The sequence below is a fragment of the Xenia sp. Carnegie-2017 genome, unplaced genomic scaffold (assembly GCF_021976095.1).
Source record: "Xenia sp. Carnegie-2017 unplaced genomic scaffold, XeniaSp_v1 HiC_scaffold_6, whole genome shotgun sequence".
In the NCBI taxonomy this organism is placed as follows: domain Eukaryota; kingdom Metazoa; phylum Cnidaria; class Anthozoa; order Malacalcyonacea; family Xeniidae; genus Xenia; species Xenia sp. Carnegie-2017.
Genome location: NW_025813526.1, coordinates 14,716,591 through 14,739,563, shown reverse-complemented (window position 1 = coordinate 14,739,563; position 22,973 = coordinate 14,716,591). Strand labels below are relative to the sequence as shown.

Genomic DNA, 22,973 nt, shown 5'->3' with positions numbered 1-22,973 from the left:
TCCCTTGCAATTGCAGGGATCTTACAGGTGCATGGCCCCTACAAGCCACTACAGGAGCAAAGCTCAAACAAGTGCTCGCTATTATATTTATTGCCAATTTGTGGTGGGTGAATCACGTTTACCTTACTTATCGATTCCTTCGTCATTATTAACAAATTTAAAATCAATCCATTACTCCGTCGTTCCACAAATTATGTCGAGCTCCGTTTTCTGGGCGTATAAAGAAGAAACTCACAATTTGAGAAACAAATGGCTATGCACGTAGAGCGCATACCGAATTATAAGTTATTAAATTTTTACAAATTTAAGAAGTTTGAAGTTAACGTAAGAACGCTTGAATAATTTTTTTCACAGAAAACGTGGGGGATAAAACCCCAACATGATTAGTGGACTGACGGAACATATATTTGAACTGCACACCGACAATCATTTGTGCAAATTTAATCAAACGTGGTTAATGTTTAAGTATCAAAAATTTGTTATAAAATCAAAACTTATTATCAACAGCCGTGCCCCTGCTTTGTCTACTAAAACTCCAATTGACAAAATAGACGTCACCTGCTTGGTCTGTGGGTCTGCGTGGCTTCTATCGTTATATTATATTTTGATAACTACCGTTTAACGCGATGCTAATATATACTCCTCAGAACCTTGCAGCAACCGTCAAAACAACCTGAAAAATGTATGGATTATAGAGGTATAGTTAAGCTCAGAGTATGGATATATTTTTAAAAGCATCAGATCTCCAACGGCCACGCATTGTTCGTACTAGTGCGTCTGAAAAACCGGATTCGGCTGCTAGAGTAGCCGCTCCAATGGAAGAACTGTGACCTTTAGATATACGAGCGTCAAGCTCACAATCTTTGAGTGCTTTTGCTAAGTCTTCGTTACATTGGGTGGCCATCCATTGTACAAACCAATGAACAGCTTGGTGAGAGTATTTATGGCATTACTGTTGGGCATGAATGTGTGCCATGCAGCGCTTCTTTCTTGAATGATGTAACCTGCAAACGGGAAAAACAATCAGCTAAGAAATTTTTTATCCCAGGAACATGCCTGGCCTAAAATAAAATATTATGTTGCAAGCAACAGTCGACACACAAAAATCATTATCCTTTTTTCCCAAGAAGTTTGTCTTTTTATGACTTCCAACAACGCCGCATTGTTCGTGAAGAAGATGATGCGCTGATTTTCCATGACGTTACCCCACAGAAAAACTTTGAGGAAAGTAGGATAAAGTTCCAACATAGTAATGTTGAGGTTTTCCATCGCTCAGGCCACTCACCCAAATGCTAAACTACCTGCTTGCCCCAAATCCTAAACTATCTGCTGCATCCGTATGTAAGTTTAAGACATCGGAGTCCTGCCACTTATCATGACGAAAAACGTCCTGCTTTTAAAATCGTCTAGAAAGTTTTTCCAAACGTGCAAGACTTCCTTAGCCTAAGCTGTTAGACGAATAAAATGCGTAGCTGAACGAACACCCTTCGTGAAGTCAATGAGGCGACAAATAAAAGCTTGACTGTACTTTCAGTCTCGTAACTGTACTTTCTTCTACTGTTGAAACAATGAAACTAGGGAGTGGCATTTCGTTAATTAATCTTTGGGCACTCAACCTTCCATCCGTAATGTGTCTAATTTGATACCCGCAGAAGTAAGAACATTGTGTTTGCCAGCCGTTTTATCATGCGCATTTGGCACACTCAAGAAGTCACACAACTGCACAATTTTCTCCAGGCTAATGCGGCATTGGCTGAATGTACGTGCTGTAAACAAAAAATAATCCAATATATAGATAAAATGTGGTATTTCAAAAGAAATTCAAATGTAGTTCATGTGTCAATAAATGTTGTAAATGTGAATTACATTTCAGAAAATAATCCCACATGCTAACCATGGGAGACCTTAAGATGGTGCATTAGAGAATTCGGAAACACCACACACTTTTCACTCGCTACTCGCTTATGTAAAAAAAAAGGAAAAAAATCTTTAAAAGGTCTTTTACTAACCAAAATTTATAAAATCTTCTGATATAGCATATAAATTTTTGTCATGGCAGTTAAAAATCGTAAGAATTAATCAAATTGTGATGTCTTTAATATACAAAAATTAAAAATTGACAAGCTAATTAGTTAATGTTAATTTCATTTTCCCGTGATTTTTTTTAAAATTCGTTAAATAAATTCCCAATATTAGCACGTGCTGGTAGCGATGGGATTTGAACCCATGCCACTTACATGACTGGTGCTTAAAACCAGCGCCTTAGACCACTCGGCCACGCTACTCATATGACAGTCGGCAATAACTTGTGAAAAAAACTAAACATCTAAGTGCATTTTAAAAACAATCAATCCACTTACTAATGTTGTAAAATAATCTTTTTTATATGATAAACGACACTCCCGGCGAAATAACTGACTTTTTTTACCTCAAAAGTATTTCTGCCTGTCCATTTTTGTTTTGTTATGGACTACGGTTAAAAGAAGCGTAAAACTATCTTCAAATGTTAACATACTTGTAAAGCAAACATCAAAATGAAAAACAAAAACATGTATGAATATGAGTCGAAGGGAGTATAATAGGAAAATAGTTTAATATCCAGAGGATACAATTTGAAACAATTTGTTTTTAAGTGAAAAAAAAACAGAAAAGGGATAGCCATCAAATAAAAAACATAAAGGACAAGAAGGCAATAATCTTTGTTTCTCACCCTACGTGCTTGTTGCTTGCACAAATTATTTCCGTCTGATATTTCTCCGTTAAGATCTCGAGCTCGGTTATCAAGGAAATAGTAACGGATTAACTTATTTTTGTAAAGGCTCATAACATTTTTGATCGTTCATCAAAATGTACAAGACACGCTTCCAATATATAATATGTTTTAAAAAGGGCAAAAAATTACTAATTAATGTTAATTTAAAAATGTTGCCTTGAAAAACGTTTAATTTGAATTTCTGAATTACTTTTAATTAAAAAACTGTAATCCAAAAATTAGAGCATTAATTGTGAAATAAACAATAAAAAATTTGACAATCTATTTTTTTGATCGAAATTTAAAAAAGGTTCACAGATTATATGTACTTGGTAGATCAAAAAAAAGTTAATAGTCTGTTTTTCCAAGAGTCAATTTTTTAAAAAAACTAAACTTTTTTAAATCAATATCCGATCTTTTTCCAACACTTATATCAATACATTAGTAAGCCCCTGACTTTCTTTGTTATAATTTTTTTTGGACAAAAAGATCTCTGAACTATACCAATGTTCAAGTCGTTTGCTGCATTTGAGTTTTCTTTGCTCATTGTTATGTTAATCAAGCTTATTCTTGTTTTTAAAAAAACATTTTTGGGATATTTTTGGGAAGCTGATTAAAAAACATAAGATCTAAAATAGAGGACTGGCAGTGATGGGATTTGAACCCATGCCATTTTCATGACTGGTGCCTAAAACCAGCGCCTTAGACCACTCGGCCACACTACCTTACTGTCAACTTCGATTTATTTGTGAAAACAATTACCTAATTGTTTAATTTAGAATTGGGAATGAAAAAATTTTTGAGCAATTCATGCTTTTTTATTCCTAGCCACTGCGCATGCGCGGGTAATAACTATGTTTCTAATATATAATATGTTTTAAAAACAAGAAAAAAATAGTAATCAATGTTAATTTAAATATGTTGCGTTTAAATACGTTTAATTCGAATTTTAGCTACTTTTATTTAAAAAAATTTAACCCCAAAATCGGAGCATTAATTGTGAAATAAACGATAAAAAATTTGACAAACTATTTTTTAATCGCCAATTGAAAAAAGTTTACAGGTCATATGTACTTTGTAAAACGAAAAAAAATTAACAGTCCGTTTTTCCAACAATCATCTTTTTAAAAAAATTTAACGTTTTTAAATAGAAATCCGATCATTTTCCAAGACTTATATCAATACATTTTAAGCACCTGACTTTCTTTGTTATAATATCTTTGGGCAAAGTACCTTTGAACTATGCCAATGTTAAACACGTTTGCTCCAGCTGTGTTTTCTTTGATCATTGTTAATGTTAATCAACCCTATTCTTGTTTTTTCTAATACATGGGTATTTCTCCCTGACCCCACGCCCCTCAAAAAAAGTCAAGGTAAGTTTCTCACGTTAGATAGTAAACAAAACTGCATCATGATAACAAGTTGGTATAATTCATATAATAGTTTGGAGCTTTATTTGTCTTATGAGCAGATGAGCATATGCTCATTGATGCTCATATTTACTCATGAGCACTTGCTCAAATGCTCATAATTGCTCGGAAATGCTCAAAATTGGTTGCAGCTGCTCATAACTGCTTTAACACACTTGCTCATATGCTCATAAGTACACATTGTTACATAAAAGTCACATTTCTAAAAAGGCATTGCCGGCGGAATGAGCTGCAGATATCGTGGAAAGTATTCAATAGAGCTTTCAACTCACGTCGACTCGAGAAAGAGTAGTCTCCACAAAGCGATTAGGGAGAAATGTCTAATTCAGATTCAGACAGTCGGGGAATGCATTTCGAAGATAATATTTCTAAAAGTTCCACAGATGAATCTGAAAGTTCAATTTCAACAGAAATTGATGCTGAAACTGAACAGGAAACTGATCCTTTGATAAAAGAATCAAGGAAAAGAAGTAATGTAGATTTTGATGAGATGAAAGAAAGTCTTGTGAACAGTGGTCTGGATGAACAGACAGCTAAAAATCAAGAATTTTCTAACATTGTACCAAAACATAATAAAGAATTGGAAAGTATTTATATGCAACGTCTTATGTGGTTAAACCAACTGAAAAAAGACCCATTCACAGAAAATAATGCATACAAAGAAATGACGACTTTGATCCGCGGGAAGCAATGGAAGCCGCCATTGATAAGAGAAAGTTTTTCACTAACGCTGTTTAATAAAATCTTTAGATTTTTGAAGTATTGAAAAAATAAAAAAGCGAATGTCAAACATACCATGCATTTTGAAATTTTGAATCAAATAAAAAATGGTTTCAACCAGTGCAAACTGGTGTTGCAGGATGATGGTGCAATCAAGCCAAATATTTTGTGCTTCCATTTTATGTAAAAGGAGATTCCTTAAATCGATGATGCATGCAATAGCTCAATTAATATTACGGCTTATTTTTTACCTATAAAACCGACTTTGAGCAGTAAGCCGGTTATTGTAAGCCTAAAAGAACTAAAATTGTTGTACCACACCGCATAACAGATTTGAATACATCGATTAATATTTTTACCACTTCAGGCAGATTAAGGCCCGTTAACATGGTAATCAATTTGGCTCTTAAAAGGTTATCTGCTTAAAGGTGTTTTAATTAGAACACAAAGAATCTTCAACTATCGTATTAGCAGAGTGCGAATGACAGTTGAAAACACATTTGGAAAATGGAAAGGCCGCGCTTTATCAGATTTAGTAAGCGGGTCGATATGAATGTAAAGAATTAGGTGGTTCTTCTGTTGGCACACTGCATTTTGCATAATATTTGGGAAGTGCAAAATAACAACTTTCTGCCACAATGGGAAGAAAACGTTAACCAAAAACTTGTGGTACTAACCAGTGGTGCAATTGAGGACGATGTTGAAGACATTCGAGAAATATTAGCTGACTATCTTGACTCACAATGAAATATTCAAGACGTTTAGTTAAGTTAATTATTGCAAAAAACAACATACGATTTATGAGTGTACAAAGATTGTATTTAATGTTCAGATTGTATTAAACAGCTCCACAAATATAGCTTCAAAACAGAGCTAAAAGACTCAAGTGACCATAAGTACTTAAAAAAAATACTTTTTAAATACTTCTTCAAATCATAACCTGAAATATGTTTTTTCTTCCTCATTATTGCTGTCTTTGAAGCTACAGCCTGGAGTTTGGATACTGGTGAAGCCATTTCCAAATGCCTGTTGTTGAAAACTTACAATGGCTGGGCAAACATTAGTCATGAGTTTCCAGTAGATTGCATGTTCTGGGTAGCCTGGTTCCCAAATAACAATTGGAAAATCTTTAGCTCATGCTCTCTTTCCTGGATTCTTCGTTCATTCTCGAGTCGCATTTCCTCTAATTTAAATTGCTGCTCTTTTTTTCAATTTGAACTCTTCAAGCTTTTTATGCCTACAAAATTACAATCAAATAATGATTGAGACAGACATGGTCAAAGTTGAATAGATCTGTGTGGTAGATCTCCAAATCAAAAGTTCCTGGAATTTTTTACCAAAAATACAAAACATACAAGTAATATATAGGAAGGTGGATATACCTTTATAAATCATCATTTCACTCCGCCCTGAAATGTTCAAGGACAGAATCCATGCTCTTTTCAATAGAACTCCTTTTTTCTTTTTCTTCTTTCCTATTATGTAAGTGTTTCCAAGACTCTTTTCTACTAAGTCTGGCTTTGGTTTGTCATTTCCTTTACCATATTCCACAGTTCGATTCTCAGCTACAGTCTGTTGATTTACGTTCATATTAAATGAAAACTACATTTAATTACAGTTTTATTGTGTGTATGAATTACGCCAGCAATTCAATCTTTTCTTACGTCCCATCAGCCATCGATTTTCATGAAGACCTGTACTAAGCGGTCAACCTGTATTAAACACGAAAAATCCCGAAGGGTGACTGCTTAATACAGGTTCTATTGTGCTTACAAATGTATGCTCATATGGCCATATCCTAGCTTTCCTTTTACCAGACGGAAAATGTATATTACTTAGTCTTACACATTCTGCCTTTATAAATAGTCGTTCTTTATCATTAAAATCAGATTTAGAAATACCTCAAGAGCATTTTCTAACCATTTTATTGTTACTAATCTACATAACATTACTATGTGCGACTATTTGGTTATCCGAATTTTGTAATTTGATCTCGTATTTTTCACGAATGTGTTTACTTTCGGAAAGATGGATTAAAGAATTGTTAAAATATTGTAAGGCATAATGAAACAATATGGCGTATGTGTCTCAAAACCATAGCATTTTTATTTGCAAAGCTTATACGATTTCATTATTGCTGTTAAAGTGCTCATGGTCCTATTTTTGGTGTTACAGTGCTTATGATCGCATTTATATTACGAGGCGTTAATCAAATCCGTATCAATTATTCTCTATCTCACAAACTTTGGGAATTTTGATGAATATTAAGATTATTTTGTTCGGGCGTATGACCCCGTTTCTCTTTTCTACTGAACTAATCGCAAACATTGTTTATATCTCGTTTGGGGTTATGATATAAGAAAATGGTGCTCTCTCCTTACATAAAGTTCAGTTCTGAACACTCTAATGAACAAACTACTTTGTTGGTGAGAAGAATGTATTTTCTTAAGTATCTTAAATGGATTTTTAGTTTTTTTGCAAACCCAAGGTCGTAGGAGAAAAACCATAACACATGTCAAACTTAGTGCAATGAACATATCGAAGTACTTGCACCTCTGTACGTTAAACGTTCATGAGTCATAAAATGCTTGCAATTGGCGAAGAATCATGGCGGATATAGTACATACTGAGTATGTAGGTTTGTACTGAACTGAACATAAAAAATGGCTATAAATTAATACATACTAATAGTCTATGACAATGACTACTATGAAATATTTTTTATGTGCGTAGCCTCCGTGTTTAAAGGATAGTTGAAATCGTCGGCAATATAATCAAAATAAAAATGTTATTGAGAATTTAGATTGTAGCTAAGATAGTAACCAAAATATAAACAACGCAACACAGTGATAATACATAATAGCGCTCAATATGTAAAAGACATACCCAAAATGGTTTTTATAGTTTCAATTAAATGTACTAATGAAAATTGCAAAAGTAACCACTTTGGTGGAGTAAATTGGGCACCTCACCTGTGCCATATCCAGTGGAATGTAAATTTGTGTTTTTCAAAACAGAGCACATATTTTCCCGAAAGAAAGAAAAGTGTCAAAGAAACAGAAATTCTTTTACAAAATAAGTATGATCGTGGTTATAATTCAAATGCATTTCCGTTGTTACGAAGGAAATTGTTTTTGTGACTTCACGAAAACAGGTTTTAATTATTTGCCTATTTTTATGCACTTTAAATATAAATCATGGGTACCGTATCCATAAATGGCTACTCTCACATTACTAACCGATTTTAATGGCTCAAACAGGTAAAGAGCACAAAAATCAGTGCATCCCGAAGTCCTAGACCTTTGAATACATCCACTTTAATAATATTAATGAATTCAAAATGAACTCATGCTGTGATTGTTCAATGCCCTTGTTTAGATTAGGCCATCCGAACGGAAATTGGAAGCTCCGTTGCAGTAATTTTCGCCTAACTTTTTCGTTATTTTTGTCATTTGAGCACACATTTTTTGGTTTACGACGAGAACGTTCATCTGAAATTGGTTAAAACGTATACTTAACCAATTCAAGTTTTAATATTATAAACACAAATACAGCACATGTTTGGTAAAATTCGATGATTACTGTAAGATAAATGATCCTGCTATACTATAACGAGTTCTACGTTTATTGTTTATCAATTTCAGTATACTTATTGGAAAAAAATATCATAAAAATTTTTTAGTGCCAAGAAATGAGAATCACTTTTTCAGGCAGAAAGACTGCAGCAGTATATGTAGCCTTTACAAGCAACCTTTCCTGTATTAGTTCCCCACGAAGGAAATCGAGCGTGTTTTACGGAATGGAGTTGACATGTCGTTTCATGACTTTTGAATCCTAAATAAAGCAGAAACAATAAGCATTTTTTATTAATAAAATAGTACAAAAGGGGTACATGCGATGTGTAGCATGCACAAAATAGACAGACTTTACAAAACTACGACACAAAAATTAAGAAAAGATCAAAACATCAAGGAGATCTTGGTTAAGGACGCTGTATAACGTCAACTGCTTTTGGTTTAATGCATACGGCATTGGAAATAAAAAAACCTAAATTAGAAATAATTTTCTTCAAAGTGATGATAATTAGTCTTGATATTTTTCAAATTGCATAAAAATGATTTAGTGGTGATATTGCCATTAAATTTCAAAGCAACAATCGTTTAAGACGTGCGGAATCCTCTTTGCTCATCACTCGCTTAGGAAGTTATCTTGCATAGTTAAATATACGATATGAAAAAATTATTTGAAGTGAACATAGAATGAAAATTCGGTTTTATATCGCTATATACAAGAAATGCCGCAACTCTTTTTATGTTCATCAATATCGTAATGTAACCCACAACAGCAATATTTTGTTTGAAGAGTAAATTGAACCCATACATACTATTGATACGAACTCGAGCAGTAAAGAAGAACATAATTCTAGCTGAACAAATAAGAGCTAAACATTGATATGCACCGTTGTCTTTATTTACCAAAAGAAAAGAGTAAATAATGCCAGTAAAAAGAATATATATAAAAAGGTGGTTTGTAAAACATAATTTTGCAAAAAGTATAATACCAATTTGAATCCATTGGTTGTAGTCGTCTTTGATTGGAACCCAATGATTTCCAATTCTTACTGGCCCAACTGGATATTTACCATCTCGACAAATAAAATAAGAAGGACATAATTCTTTTCCGTCTTTTTTGCAAGTTGCTGCAGCAGAAGAATAAGTCAAAGTTGGATTTCTTTTGACCACGAAATCTAAAATAAAATGCACATGAAATTGTATAGTAAGTACTATTTAATTAATAGTTTAATTGTAGCCATGTTACTTTATATTTAACAATTACATTACAAGCTCGAGATTTTTATGAGGTGATGGTTGATGAGGGCAAGGCCTATATCATCTATCACCTCATAGAGATTGAGACCAATTCATGTAATTGTTTTAGTAGAATTATACTTTAGAATTTCTGATATAAACATACCAAAGTTTTCTGCAAGCACGTCCTTCGAAAATACAGTTCGCTACATATTTCATGTATTTTGAAAAAGGTAAGCAAGTCAGGCATGCAAGGTTTTATTAACATACGTATGAAACTGATTTGGTTCTAAACATATAAACATGCAAAGAAACTCCGAGTAAATTTTTCATCGATAGTTATTTACGATTGAAGCAGTGCATTTGTTAAAAGTTTTGGGATGGGGGAGGCTGTGTAAAGTAGCTAGTTAAGATGGATATTTTTAAAAAATGGTATTCTATGAGCCCGTCAATTCCTGTTCGTATAGCTTCAAGCGACAAAATCTCAAAGCGCTTCTAATTTGTCTGCCAAACACACGTATAAGAAGCTGCAGGTATTTATTTAGTTAGGCTTTTGACAATTCCGCGATAGGAGTTGTGAGCTTGTCGTAACTTGAAATTCATTTTTAAAGGAAAGAATGTGATAGTGCTCCTTATTATTTTTCATTTACATAGTGAAAAGGAACGACGCTTGCTGCAATACATATTTATTTCGTTTGATTGAAACCTTTTTTACTTTAAATACTTTCAAGCCATATTTTGGGGAATTTTTGTTTTCTATGGAATTGCCTTCTCTAATAAAGAATCACTCTCAGAAGTCCGATAAAAACGCGTGACGGTTGTGTTGGCAGCCATGTTTTTTCATGCTCGCTATCTAGTCCTTCTCTACTTGCTATCTATTTAAAAATAGATAGCGAGTAGCTTAGGAAATCAAATTAAAGCTGGTCAATATAAAACTGGTATGATTCTATTTGTTATGATTTTTATTTATTTTGAGAAAAATTCATAATTTTTGTTGCAAAAGCTTACCACAGAATTTCAACCATCGCAAATACAAAAAAATTCACTTAGCTATGTCAAAGTCTTCCTCACATATTGTTACATTATTTTCTTAGAAATTGTGAAAAACACAGTTTGAACAGTACCTGTTTTGTTTTTTTGAAGTACTTTCAGTATTTTTTCAAGTGACTTTGTTGTTTTCTTTTCGTTGCTTTTGGTATTTGACTGAAGTTTTAAAACGAGGCTTTGCATATTGAGTATAAGCGTTTGAAGTGTTAAAATTGGAGTTTGCAAGAGAAAGTTTTGGTCAGCTGGTGCTCTTTTCAATACCAATTGTTTGTCGTCCTTTTTTGATAATTTTGCACTACAAAATCATTAGCTAAGTCGTTAGTACATTTCTAAAAAAGTAAAAATTTTAATTCTAATGTAATAATATACATTAGATATGCTTCCGCACACAAAAATCTGGTTAAGAGCTAAATTAAAAAAAAAAGATCGTGTTTTTTCTTTGTAACATTGTCTTTATTAACATTAACAGAAAAACTTTCTTTCATCGCACTTGGTTCACTTTCTTTCCTAACTCTAAAATGCACTGTTACAAAGCTACGTATTTTTATCTTGGGTCTACCACAAATTTTACATTATACATATTGAAATAGTAAGAAAACCGTTTTTTTCTAAATAAACATAAACATTTATGAAAATTATGAAAAGATTAAATTTTTCTTTTTACCAAGAAAGGTACTGTGAATTTATGTTAAACCCATGCTCTGAAGTAATATTTCTTCTTTCTAGTCAGCTGTGACTTGCAAAGGTCACGTGCAGGACTCGCACGCAAAACGTGTAAAACAAGGGAAAGGTAAGTGACGTGTTTTTTTAAAGGCGGGAAAGTAAAAATTAAGAACTCGATGAATGTGTAAGGATTTGCTTTTATATAATTGAAAATTACAAAACACCAGTATTATCAAAATATAGTTAAAATCTAGGGGTTGATCGCAAAATATTGCTTAACAAACCGCATCAACATGTATCCATATAATATTGAAAACATTTCACTCCTGAATACGTTTTATTGTTTCGCTAGTGTATCAAACATAGGTGTTAACAATGAAACTTTCGAGAAAATGTTTAAATTTAATAACTAAAATATTAAAAAGTTGTTTTAAAAAGAACAAATACCGTTGCCATTGGTCAAAATAATCACGTAATATTTCTTAAAAGAACTGTTTAAAATCAGAACACTAACCAATCAATACTAAAAGAAATGTTTTTTAAAGCTGTAAGACACTATTGATTTTGGCAGACTATTCATTGGGGTTTCAGAAGTCAGCTGAATAATAACTTCAGGATCACGTGGTTTTTATAATGATAGGAAAAAGCTTTTAGATGACGCTTAAAACAGAGATCAATCACACACGTAATCCTTCTGTCGGCAGAGGATGGGATTAGTCAACTTAATAAATACACACTCCATAACGCGTAGCTGAAATACCGAGCAACATTTTCTAATAAAACTAAAAGTTTATGTGGGTCGACCTATTGACTATTCCTTCTTCGGACCAATCAAAATTATACAAGGATTTATGTTAATTTCTATGGAGGATTAAAATTCATTGAAAACTGTGTTATAAGTATTTTCCTCATAGATACATTTCCTGATGAAAATGTCCACGATATTTTCGTGAAAGGAATGTCATATGAAATATAATGTTTTAAGCATTATATGAAAGAATGTTTTAAGCATTTACATGAAAGAATGTTTTAAGAATTTTAATGATTAAAACAATCTTTCATATGACATTCCTTTCACGAGAAAACATGAGCCCAACAAAATTGACCTGCTCACCACTGTGTGACTTCATAGCTCAGTTGGTCACAGCACTGCACCGGCACCGCAGAGGTCATGGGTTCGAATCCCGTTGAGTCACCTGAATTTTTCAAGTTCGTGAGACAATCGCTTAAATTGTCCAACAAAGTACGAAAATCATATCTACATTTAATAATGTACACTAATGCTAACATGTTTCTAGTGCTAACAAGGAACAATACTATGATTATGCAATGGATGAAACTGTTTTGATTTGATTATGGTAAGACTTGGCAACCACAACTGGTGTGAACGAACAAAATTTAAAATTGGACAAAATTATTTTTTTTCCGTTCAGATCATGAATAGGGTTTTCCTATATTCCTTGAAATATACTTTAAGAAAACAGGAAATGGCTTTTCTGAGAGTTAAGTTTTATAAATTTTTATGGGGGAGCATGGCCCCCAAACCCCCCTAGCGGAGGCTCGCGACTTCGGCGCTCTCTTGGACACGGTCAGTGCATGACCCAGATCCGCTCCTGGTCATGCGTTCAGCGTTCATGCGTTCTTAGTCCAATAACGTCACAATTTCCAATTGGTCATGCGTCCTTACTCGAATAACGTCACAATTTCCTTTCCAAGATTCTATGCTGAATATTTTGTTTTCGGATGCCTCCGTGAAATTACTTCCTGTTTTAAATAGTCGCATTTTTAGGCAACTGTTAGAGGACATTTAAAATAGACGACAAATTTCTTAATAGCAAACATGTTTCGACATACTTTATGCCATCTTCATTTCGAAGTGAATAAATATAGGTAGTTTACTTGATAAAATGTTATAGTGATAAAGCGGAAGTATCGAGTAGTTATGAATAATTACTTACAGTTGAATAAAGTGTTCTAAAATGTTTGTTTTAGGTTATATCAAAGAAAAAAAAGAACTACAAAGAAAATGAATAATATCTCATAAAGTAGTAATTGCTAAGATAGTGTGAAGATGTTGTATTTGTTTGTTGAGGCTAGGTTTACGCTTCTTGATATAAAGGGCTTTTTTGAGTTTAAGGACAAAAGGCGTGTTAGCGGTGTCTAAGATACGGAAACAGGATTATGTGTAATTGTTTTTGCAGTGTGGTGACGCGAGTAAGTGTCTGAATACATGTGAGTTTTTGTCAGTGGCTGTGTGCTCTTTAATCCGTGTGAAAACGTGGTGGGTGGTCTCCCCAATGTAGGTGGAATTACATCCAGCACAAAAAATTCATAAACCACGTTGGATTTTAAAAAAGTGGGAATAGGATCTTTGAAGCTGAAGTGAAGCTTAATTTTTACTAGAGGCTCATAACCTCTTTGGGAATGTCTATGGTTGTATATATGGTTTTCCAATATAATTAACAACAAATGTAAATTTAAACTATTGGATAATGACCACACTCTACTCGAAGAAGGCAGACTACAACGCTTTCTCAGAAATCTCAAAAAACAGGGCTCTATAGACAACCATACATACTCTTCAGTTTCCCCTAAAGGCTCACAACCAGCTCGCTTTTATGGTCTCCCCAAACTTCATAAATATAGAGAAAACTATAATGCCCCTCCCATTCGACCTATAGTCTCGTCCACCAACTCATATAACTTTAATTTCTCCAAGTACTTATGCACTCTTCTTAACCCGATCAAACCCAACGATTATACTACATCAGACTCTCTTTTTTTTGTTAACAAACTACACACCCAAAACCACAACAACAACTACTTGGTTTCTTTTGACATCCAAAGTCTTTTCAATAATATCCCCTTATCCGAAACCATAAACATAGCATTAGATCTTATTTATTCACACTTGCCCAACCTTGACCAATATATGTGGATTTAACAGTTGCTTCTAAGATCTCGCAAGGGCATGCAGTTTCCAATGCCCCTAATAGAAATGAGTCGTTACATCTGCGGCAAGTACATCTTTAAATTTACAAATAAAAATTAAATAAACAAAGTTATTAGTTTATTTTACTGACTTTTAATTTTGTCAAAAATTCTCAGATTACAACACTCCAAAGTAGCTTCTTTGCAGAAGATTTAATAAAATTTTATCCATTTATCCACCAGATTCAGGGAACATACACAACAGACAAAAACTTTCATATCTACCGACACTTTAAATCTCACGGATGAAAAACCAACTATTCACCTCTTGCTTCAAAATCATCGACAATGCAAACACCTCATTCTTCCTTAAAATCAAAGAAGCACTCCACATCAACAAAACTAACCCTAACCGCAATCTTCAAGATTTCAAATTCAACACAGCATTTAGTTTGTAATACGCTCTCCATTAATTTATCTTATTTCCTTATTATTGTTGTATTTTATGTATCATATTACTTTTATATAAACCTTGTAGTATCTATGTAATTATTCATTTATCCTGAAGATGTTATCATGAGATGTCGAAACACGTCCATTTTCAAAAAAATTGTGTTCTACATTAAATGCACATTAGCGTTATTGCCTCTGCAAAGGTATAACGACACTTCCATATGGTCTGGTGGTTAGGATTTGTGGTTTTCACCCACAAGGCCCGGGTTCAACTCCCGGTATGGAAAGAAAGCAAAATACTTTCATAAAGATAAATAAGTTTAAAACACCTATTTGTTTCGTCCATTTTTTTAAAACGTTACATGTCAATGTTCCTCAAAATGATGAAAATAGCAATTACTATTTTATCAGATATTATTCCTTTTCTTTGTAGTTCTTTTTTTCTTTGATAAAACCAAACACAAACATTTTATAACACCTCATTCAACTGTAACTAATTATTCATAACTACTCGATACTTCCGCTTTATCACTATAACATATCATCATGTAAACTTCCTATATTTATTCACATAGCAATGAAGATGGCATAAAGTATGCCGAAACATGTTTGCTATTAAGAAATTTGTCGTCTATTTTAAATGTCTTAAATCATTGCTCCCTCACGAAATTATGGCAACTGTTAGAAAATAGAACTAGCTACATTAGCTACTAATTGCATAGCGAAAGAATCTGTCGCCTAGCCAAAGATGTTTGCAGGAGTTTAAATAAATTATAAAGCACATGACAGATTAATAACCAAGTTTTGCTTACTGTGTTGGACGCCTCAACAAAATGAAAAAACGAAGCGCTAGCCACATTTATAATGATGTCAAAAAAGACATCCTACCGGTACCATCACTGATCTTTTGAATAAAATTTATCAAAAATTATTATTTCTTCGATTTCATTTGTCTTTTCCGACTTCAGATATCAATATGTTCTTTACTTTAAAATAAGATTAATCACATGCAATGTTTACCAGCTGCTGTCTCAATGTTTAGTTATGTCATAATAATCAAAATTTTGATTATAAACACGTACATGCAAATTGCATTTCAACCAAAACCCGAAACCAGCTTCGACGTTAATTTGTGATGTGAGATCATGGACGTTTCATAATTGTAATATTTTGCACGTCTGTCATTTTGCGATTGGCGAGAAAACGAAAAAAAATAGCAGTCGGCTGCTCCTAGGAGATCATTATCACTCACATTACGACATCAACAAATTCTTTAGACATGGTAAATGGTGTAAAACGTTCATTGCGCATTGCCAAAAATGATTGAATCATTATGGTTTTTGCTGATAAATTTAGCAAGTGGACATTTTAGACAAAATTTGCGATAGCTACAGCCTGACTTTTTTTAAAAAAGGCTGCATTTTGTAGAACAATCTTCATTCTTTATTAGTATTTCTTACCTGTGAGCATTGAAGACTATTGCGCCAACAATCACAGCTAAAATTAGGTAAGAGTGAGCCATATTTTCAATGAGAGATTTTTTCTGCAATGATTAAAAACACGTCTGTGAAAGAGATTGTTGTCAATGAGGTACAATAAGCTATCGTCATATGTTTTAAACGTGAATATTCCATTTGGCATCTCTAGTCCCAAGCTTATTGCTGAAACGGAGAGCAATAAAAATTGACCATCGTATATTGTGTCAATTTGCATTATTTTTGTGAATAGATAAGAAGTTTTTGTTTTTGCACTGCGTGTGAGATATTATTTTGTGATAAATTTTGGCTGTGAAATTACCAATTGTTAACTATTTGCATATAGGGAAAAATCTAAGTAAACTAATAGAAAAGTAACATGCAAGAGTTCAATGTGACGGGGCGGCGTTATTTAATTGATATATTTTTATAATATATATTTACGCATGTTATACTTTATTTTTTCTTTTGAAATCAAATGTGATTACGGATTAAACAGTTCAATACCAACATATCATACAATTACCAGTCTTCCGTTGCTGCTGATGTAAAATCTGTTGACGTTTGTATACGTGTCAAAGGTAGAATTGAAGGACAAAACGATATGTTGATATAAAGCATAACGTAAATTTTGCTCCATCTTTCTTTCTTTGTCTTGTTCATACATCACCAGAACATAAACGATAAAACGTACCTTTAATTATATAATGCATGGAGGTCTGACTAACTTAAGAGAGTAGCGCAATCATATCTACATTTAGCACACGTAAACTTTGACGTTTGTAACCGGTTTGACCAAAAACCATGACCAGCCGACAATTTAAAGAAATATAATATAAAACAAATTCCAAAGAAGCATTTCATTTGCAAAATTTACATTTCACTTCTCGTCTTGTTTTGCTTCATATTTTGCAATCTCAAGATGTCTTGCTTCTTCGGAATTTGTTTTATATTATAACCGGTTTTAGGTGCCTGTTTATTTTACCGTTCACACGACTTGCGTCTATTGGTAAATTCAAATCATAAATGAAAATTTTAATAGAAAATTGAAATAGCACCATGAATATTTCAAAAATTTTGATAAAATCGTCAGTGGTCTCACCCGTTGCTTTTTTGTTAATGAGAAATCTTTATCTGACACCACTTACGCTAAATTAAAGTCAGTTTGCAAACTTTAAGTATATTTAAAGATGGCGCCTTTACGTGGTGTAACACGAAACTTTTTGTTTCTTACTTCCAGGTGGAAAACGTATTATTTTCAATTCCTCGTTCATATGTTTGTGTAACAGTATCTATCTTGTGGCTAAGGTTAATATTGATTTTGTCACTTTTAGTTTGTACTCTTTATTGTCGATTAAATCTTATCAGAGATATTATTCAACGATGCCCACATATGAGTTAATAATTCATTACAAGTAAATAAAACTAAATATACATTGATGCAAATAGAGCCTATAATTTAGACGACATAAACTAATCTGTGTTAAAACTAGGTTCAAATGAACTCTTGTATGTCTTTTTTTGTGTGTGAACACTAATATCTCGTGTTTGACCTGGGTCTATGGTTAATTTGCGTCTGTGTTAAAACTAGGTTAGTTTATGTCGTGTGAATTGCGCTTAGGATTAAATAACTTTTACACAGATAGCAACACGGACTAATTAACATGCACGTGGAATGATGTGAATAAAATTATATAATGAATTTAATGTTGCAAATTAGCGATGAATCGGCACTATGGCTGCTTTGGCTGGGCTTACAAAACAACTGTTTCCTTCAGTAGAAATGAAAACTCCACATATCAGGTTGAAATGTCATGCGATTGCCAAATATTTCCCAATACTTTATCTCAAAATTGTCAATGGTTGTAATCATATTTGAAATTTAACCAAACCCGACCCAATGTACTTTTCAAAGTTATGGAAAATGCAATTTTTATAATAGTCCCTAATGTTTTCTGTCGTGCAGTACATCAGATTGTATTTTTGTCTTATTTTAAAAATTTGCGCAACAAAAATTTGCCCTAACTTGCCCGACTAGATGAAAGGTTGTGAGTTGTATCACCCCCAAATTCCCCCCCCCAAAAAGATTGTGAGGTGTATCACCCCAAATCCCCAAAAAAGAGTTTCAGCCCTGAATGCCTGTTAGAGATTATTAATAACAAGCATAAAAGGTAACAAATGGCGGACAAGCAGACATCAGGGGAGAGTAGATTGGCTTCTGGTGAAGAGATAAAAACGCAGGGTGTTAGTTTATTTGGACCTACTTTGGACATAGAGACAAGTTGAAGTTTTTTACGGACAAGAACTCTTCAAAGACACGTGACCATTTCAATTTGCCCACTTCATTTGGAGAATTTTTGTGCAGTATTCAGGTAGTTATATTATATAAGTATGGATCATACCATAATAAAAATATGGTAATGTATCCTTATAAATTACATACGAAAGAGGTTGTTTGTATGTCACGTCATGGCAGCCATGTTTGTAGTCAAATACAAAAGATCATTTTATTATAGCTTTGGTGGGGAGTGATTTAGAACCAAAGCTACTAGGTATCTGACTCATTGATTTATATAAAGACTGGAAAATGCAACCTAATTCTGGTGCGTAGAAAATTGTGAAGCTAACTTTTGACAGCGTCGGCCATACTAGACTATCAGCTTCTAGTATATATTTTATAATGAATATTTCTCGTCATTTGCATTTTAGTTATTTTATATTTCTGAAATCATGCTAAATAGTTTATTATGATATTTACACAGCGTGAGAAGATTTCCATAAGAAATTTCGACATCACGACTATTTGCCCAAAACCATTCAATTACAGTAATGTTATCATAATAATTCATTTCTATCTATCGAGTAAAACAGATGTTCCAAAATAAATGCGAGAGTAACAGTTTTTTATATATAAAGTATACAACGCACTGAAAAAATGGATAGTCCAATATGGCATCGCTTGGCTTCAAGTCAACTACTAAGTTGCATTATGAAGTCTTTATACATATCAGTGATGTGACTGCGGAAATTGTATAGTAATGCCAAAGAAGAGATACATACAGAAGCGCCACTCTTTGTCGGAAGCTTTGATGTTCGTGTCCCCTGTTTTGAGTTCTACAGTCTGGGTATTTTAAACGGCGGCCATGTTTCCAGGCAGATGAGTGCAGCCAGATCGTAATATAATATATAGTTCTACGGATGGGTTTTGGGAAATGAACCCAAATATCTCTATAGATTGGCCATTTTTTTAATATTTTTTTTGTGTGGATACAGTTAACACATCAAGCTCTCAACAATTTATCATTAATTCGACGTCCGTTTTGATAAATGAGGGTTTATTCGGAATATTTTCAAAGTAGATATGTATCTGACGAGATGTGTACTCGGTATATGGTTTGTTGTCAGTTTTAATTTTATCATATAAGAATTCTGCAGAGAGTGTTGAAGATATTTGTTCTGACATTTGAAATCTCGGTCGTGGCTGAAACAAGTGACAAATCAAATTATCCTCCAGTTAGTTCATTTATTGCAAACAACGTTTGGCAGGACATTCGAATCACCAAAATTGTCTACCTGGTGTTTTAAACTATCAGAAGTGATGCTGCATGGCCACTATGAAGGTCGTCTGATGCCAAAATAATTTGTATTTATCACAGTTGTGACTTGTGAAGCTTGAATGATTTTTTGAGCAAGTTGGAACATAAGCAGCAGCATGTTGGCCTCCACTAATTAAGTGCTTGAATAGCAATTTGTAAAGCATATACTGTCATATAGTCCACATGACTTAACTTTGTTATTTCTGCCTTTTTAAATTCAATCAGGAGATTATTTATATATTTGACATGGATGCTTATTGATGATGTGAGAAGTGAACATAAAAAAGCTTCCTGGATGCTTTTGTGGATTGGATTGGTGTTGGCTTGGCACAGTTTCCCCCTGTCAAATGTTTTAAAAAATTATCCTGGTGTATCTGTGTTTCACCTTTTGGTAAACATTTTACTGTGTAAAGTATTACGATTTAAGTAATGGCATTAAGAGTAACTATAACTGGTTTTTGTCAGAATAAGTTCTGTTTGGGACATGATTACTTACATGTTTGTATATGATGATAGTCCAGGTTAATAAAGTCCTGAGAAGTACTGTTTTTGTTGTTGTTGACTGACGTTTCGACAACCTTAGCGGTAGTCATCTTCAGAGTCAAATGAGGGGTAAACGTCAGGTTAGCCGTATTTGTTATCAGATAACAAATTAACATCATTTACAAACATGTAGCGATACTCCCGGGTTCAAACCATTTACGTTATGATTACTTACAATAAAAATTTTAATTTATTGAATGAAGTTTATGGATTTTAGCAAAAATTAAATGTTCGAGCCCTTTGCTGCAATAATTCCTCTCTGCTGGTTGATAAATGAGGGTGATTAAAACATAATTCTAATCATTTTTCACATACAATTGTTGGTCACAACTCACAAGTGAAGATTAACCAATGAGGTAAGCTGTAGGAGCGTGACAATATGTTTGACATAATGGAAAAGTTGTCAATTTAATTGTAACAATTTATCAATAACTTCATTCTTTAAAAAATTGTAATTTCATATATTGTTTATTAAAAATAAGACAACATAAAACATCTTTATTTGTAAGTTAAAACAAATTTGACAGACATGATAGCCACAGGAACTCAATATACAATTACAAATAAAAATTTTCAACTACAATTATGCAGACAAGCTACATTGCAAATAAAAAGCCCCGATTCAAGAATCAAATATAAATTAGTTTAGTCCAAATTTTATACTAATAACGTCTTCATCTGAAGAACGTTCTTTACGCACAGTAGGTCGTTTTATCGCTTCTATCAAGTCCGTTGACCATTCTAATAGGAAACTCTTTACTAGAAAATAGAGAAATGGAATCACACTAAATATATTTATTACTTTTGTCCTAAATTATAAATTCTTAGGGCAACTGCCGTTCAACATAAGAGACGTTCTAAACATGGATCTCGCATACAATTCAAAGCAAGAAACTATAAAACCAGTAAAAGTATATTTGACGAACGTATTTTACAAGAAAACTGTTTCTCAGCTTATATGCTTGGTATCCTATCCGATGGCATAAAAAATTTTGTCCATTGGTGAATTTAAATTAAACAAATTTTCGAAAAACAACTCTTCATAATATTAATCTATATACATTCTGGCCAGTTTATCTGGCTGGAGTAATGGCGGACGCAAAAGATGGGCACTTAAGAACTGGGTTCAAGTAGGGGACAGATTTTTCACTGAGTGGCGGTTCTGTATATATCTATTCTGTGGTAATGCGCAATGAACTCTTAGGAGACTGGAACTATAACTTAGCTGCCATCTTTAAGGCCACTTGCGATCAGCCCCATGAAAGTTTTGAGCTGAGAAATACATTACTGTCAGCTGCCAATTGTAGGCTTCAAACTTTGTCATTATGAGCAGTTTAGGAGCTAAATCACTTCTATAAACACTAAAATCTTATAATAGTCATTAACTTTACCTCTACTACATTTTTCTTCTCTAAGTTAAATCTTATGTTTTGATCATTGAGTTCTATAATAACTGAAGCGGCTAAGTAGACAGGGACGATGATGCCAAAAAATGGCGGCCAAAGGACCTATTTCCGCTGAAATGACTGATTGGCAGAAAAAATTTCTTGACCTGGTGTGTATAGTAAATTATAGAGAATTTTTCAAAAATCACCACAATATTTTTTGGCCTCTTCTATAAACAGCCGCCCCGCCAGGACTGCAGGGCGCCCGCAGACAGCCGTTGCTCGACTCTGCTATGCAAACGTATTCGTAACCATGACCTGCTCGGGAAAGACCTCCAGAAAATATCTGCTCAGCTGAGGCTCTGTATATGCTTCCTCTATTTCAGCGAGCACACGTCCAAAGCTATCGAAGACAAGCACATGCGTTCCAGTACAACAAACAGTTAGCCAGTGGTGCCCCCCTTCGACCGGATCATGGAGAGGGTAGATGTTGTCCGTGTTGCTGATGCAAAACTGCCCATCGTGGAGATGTGGTAGGCTGTCGTAGCTACAGACCCCAACGAACCAACCTCGGGCTCACTCGGCTTTCAGGAGGCGTTTGATGTCAACGCTCGAGAGCGGGTGATCCATCTTCCATTCCTTTTACTGAGCACAGCGGGAGTCTGAAAAGGCACTAGGGTGCTTGCCAGCGTTAATCAGTTCTCGATGATGCGCCCGTAAACATTGGAAATGTTGGAGCGCCTCTACTGTAAGTGGGCAATGACCGCAATAAGCATAGCTGCCCTTTACCCGCACCACAAACGGTAGGTTTTTTCCCCATGTCGACGAACGCTTCCCGAGACATTGTTTTCCATCCCTCCAGCGAGACATCGGCAATATCGCCGAACTCCTGAAGTGGGAAACCTCTCATACGCAGACCTTGACCCCTGAGATCGTGGCGAGTTGCTGCAGCGACACCGTGGCAGGCAAGCCAAAGCTCCTCCGGAAGACCCATCATTAGCTTCATACGCAATGAGTAATACGTTATTCATATCTTATGGCACATTAAATCTCTGATTAAAATTAATTAATATCAACGGTTCTTAGATCCATGAAGATCGGATGCCCTTTGGAATTGAACTTTCCATTGTTAAATTCCAGGCAAAAGGACACCTCATTAACTTGTTAGTA

The 22,973-nt window shown here is 33.9% G+C and overlaps 1 protein-coding gene and 3 non-coding genes across 4 annotated transcripts; 1 reads left to right on the top strand and 3 right to left on the bottom strand.

Annotated features, from left to right (window-relative positions):
- Positions 1–2,203: 2,203 nt before the first annotated feature.
- Trnal-uaa lies at positions 2,204–2,285 on the bottom strand. Its single transcript has one exon. It is a non-coding gene; the product is annotated as a tRNA-Leu (tRNA).
- Positions 2,286–3,395: 1,110 nt separating this feature from the next.
- Trnal-uag lies at positions 3,396–3,477 on the bottom strand. The gene has a single exon. It is a non-coding gene; the product is annotated as a tRNA-Leu (tRNA).
- Positions 3,478–8,462: 4,985 nt separating this feature from the next.
- Positions 8,463–16,934, bottom strand: LOC124457526. Its single transcript, XM_047007756.1, has 5 exons — positions 16,806–16,934; positions 16,265–16,347; positions 10,835–11,052; positions 9,464–9,649; positions 8,463–8,736 (listed from the first exon to the last, which is right to left on the bottom strand). The coding sequence occupies exons 1-5, from the start codon at positions 16,917–16,919 to the stop codon at positions 8,609–8,611; spliced, it is 729 nt and encodes a 242-aa protein (XP_046863712.1). The 5' UTR covers positions 16,920–16,934; the 3' UTR covers positions 8,463–8,608.
- On the top strand, positions 15,020–15,091 carry Trnae-uuc. The gene has a single exon. It is a non-coding gene; the product is annotated as a tRNA-Glu (tRNA).
- Positions 16,935–22,973: the final 6,039 nt, after the last annotated feature.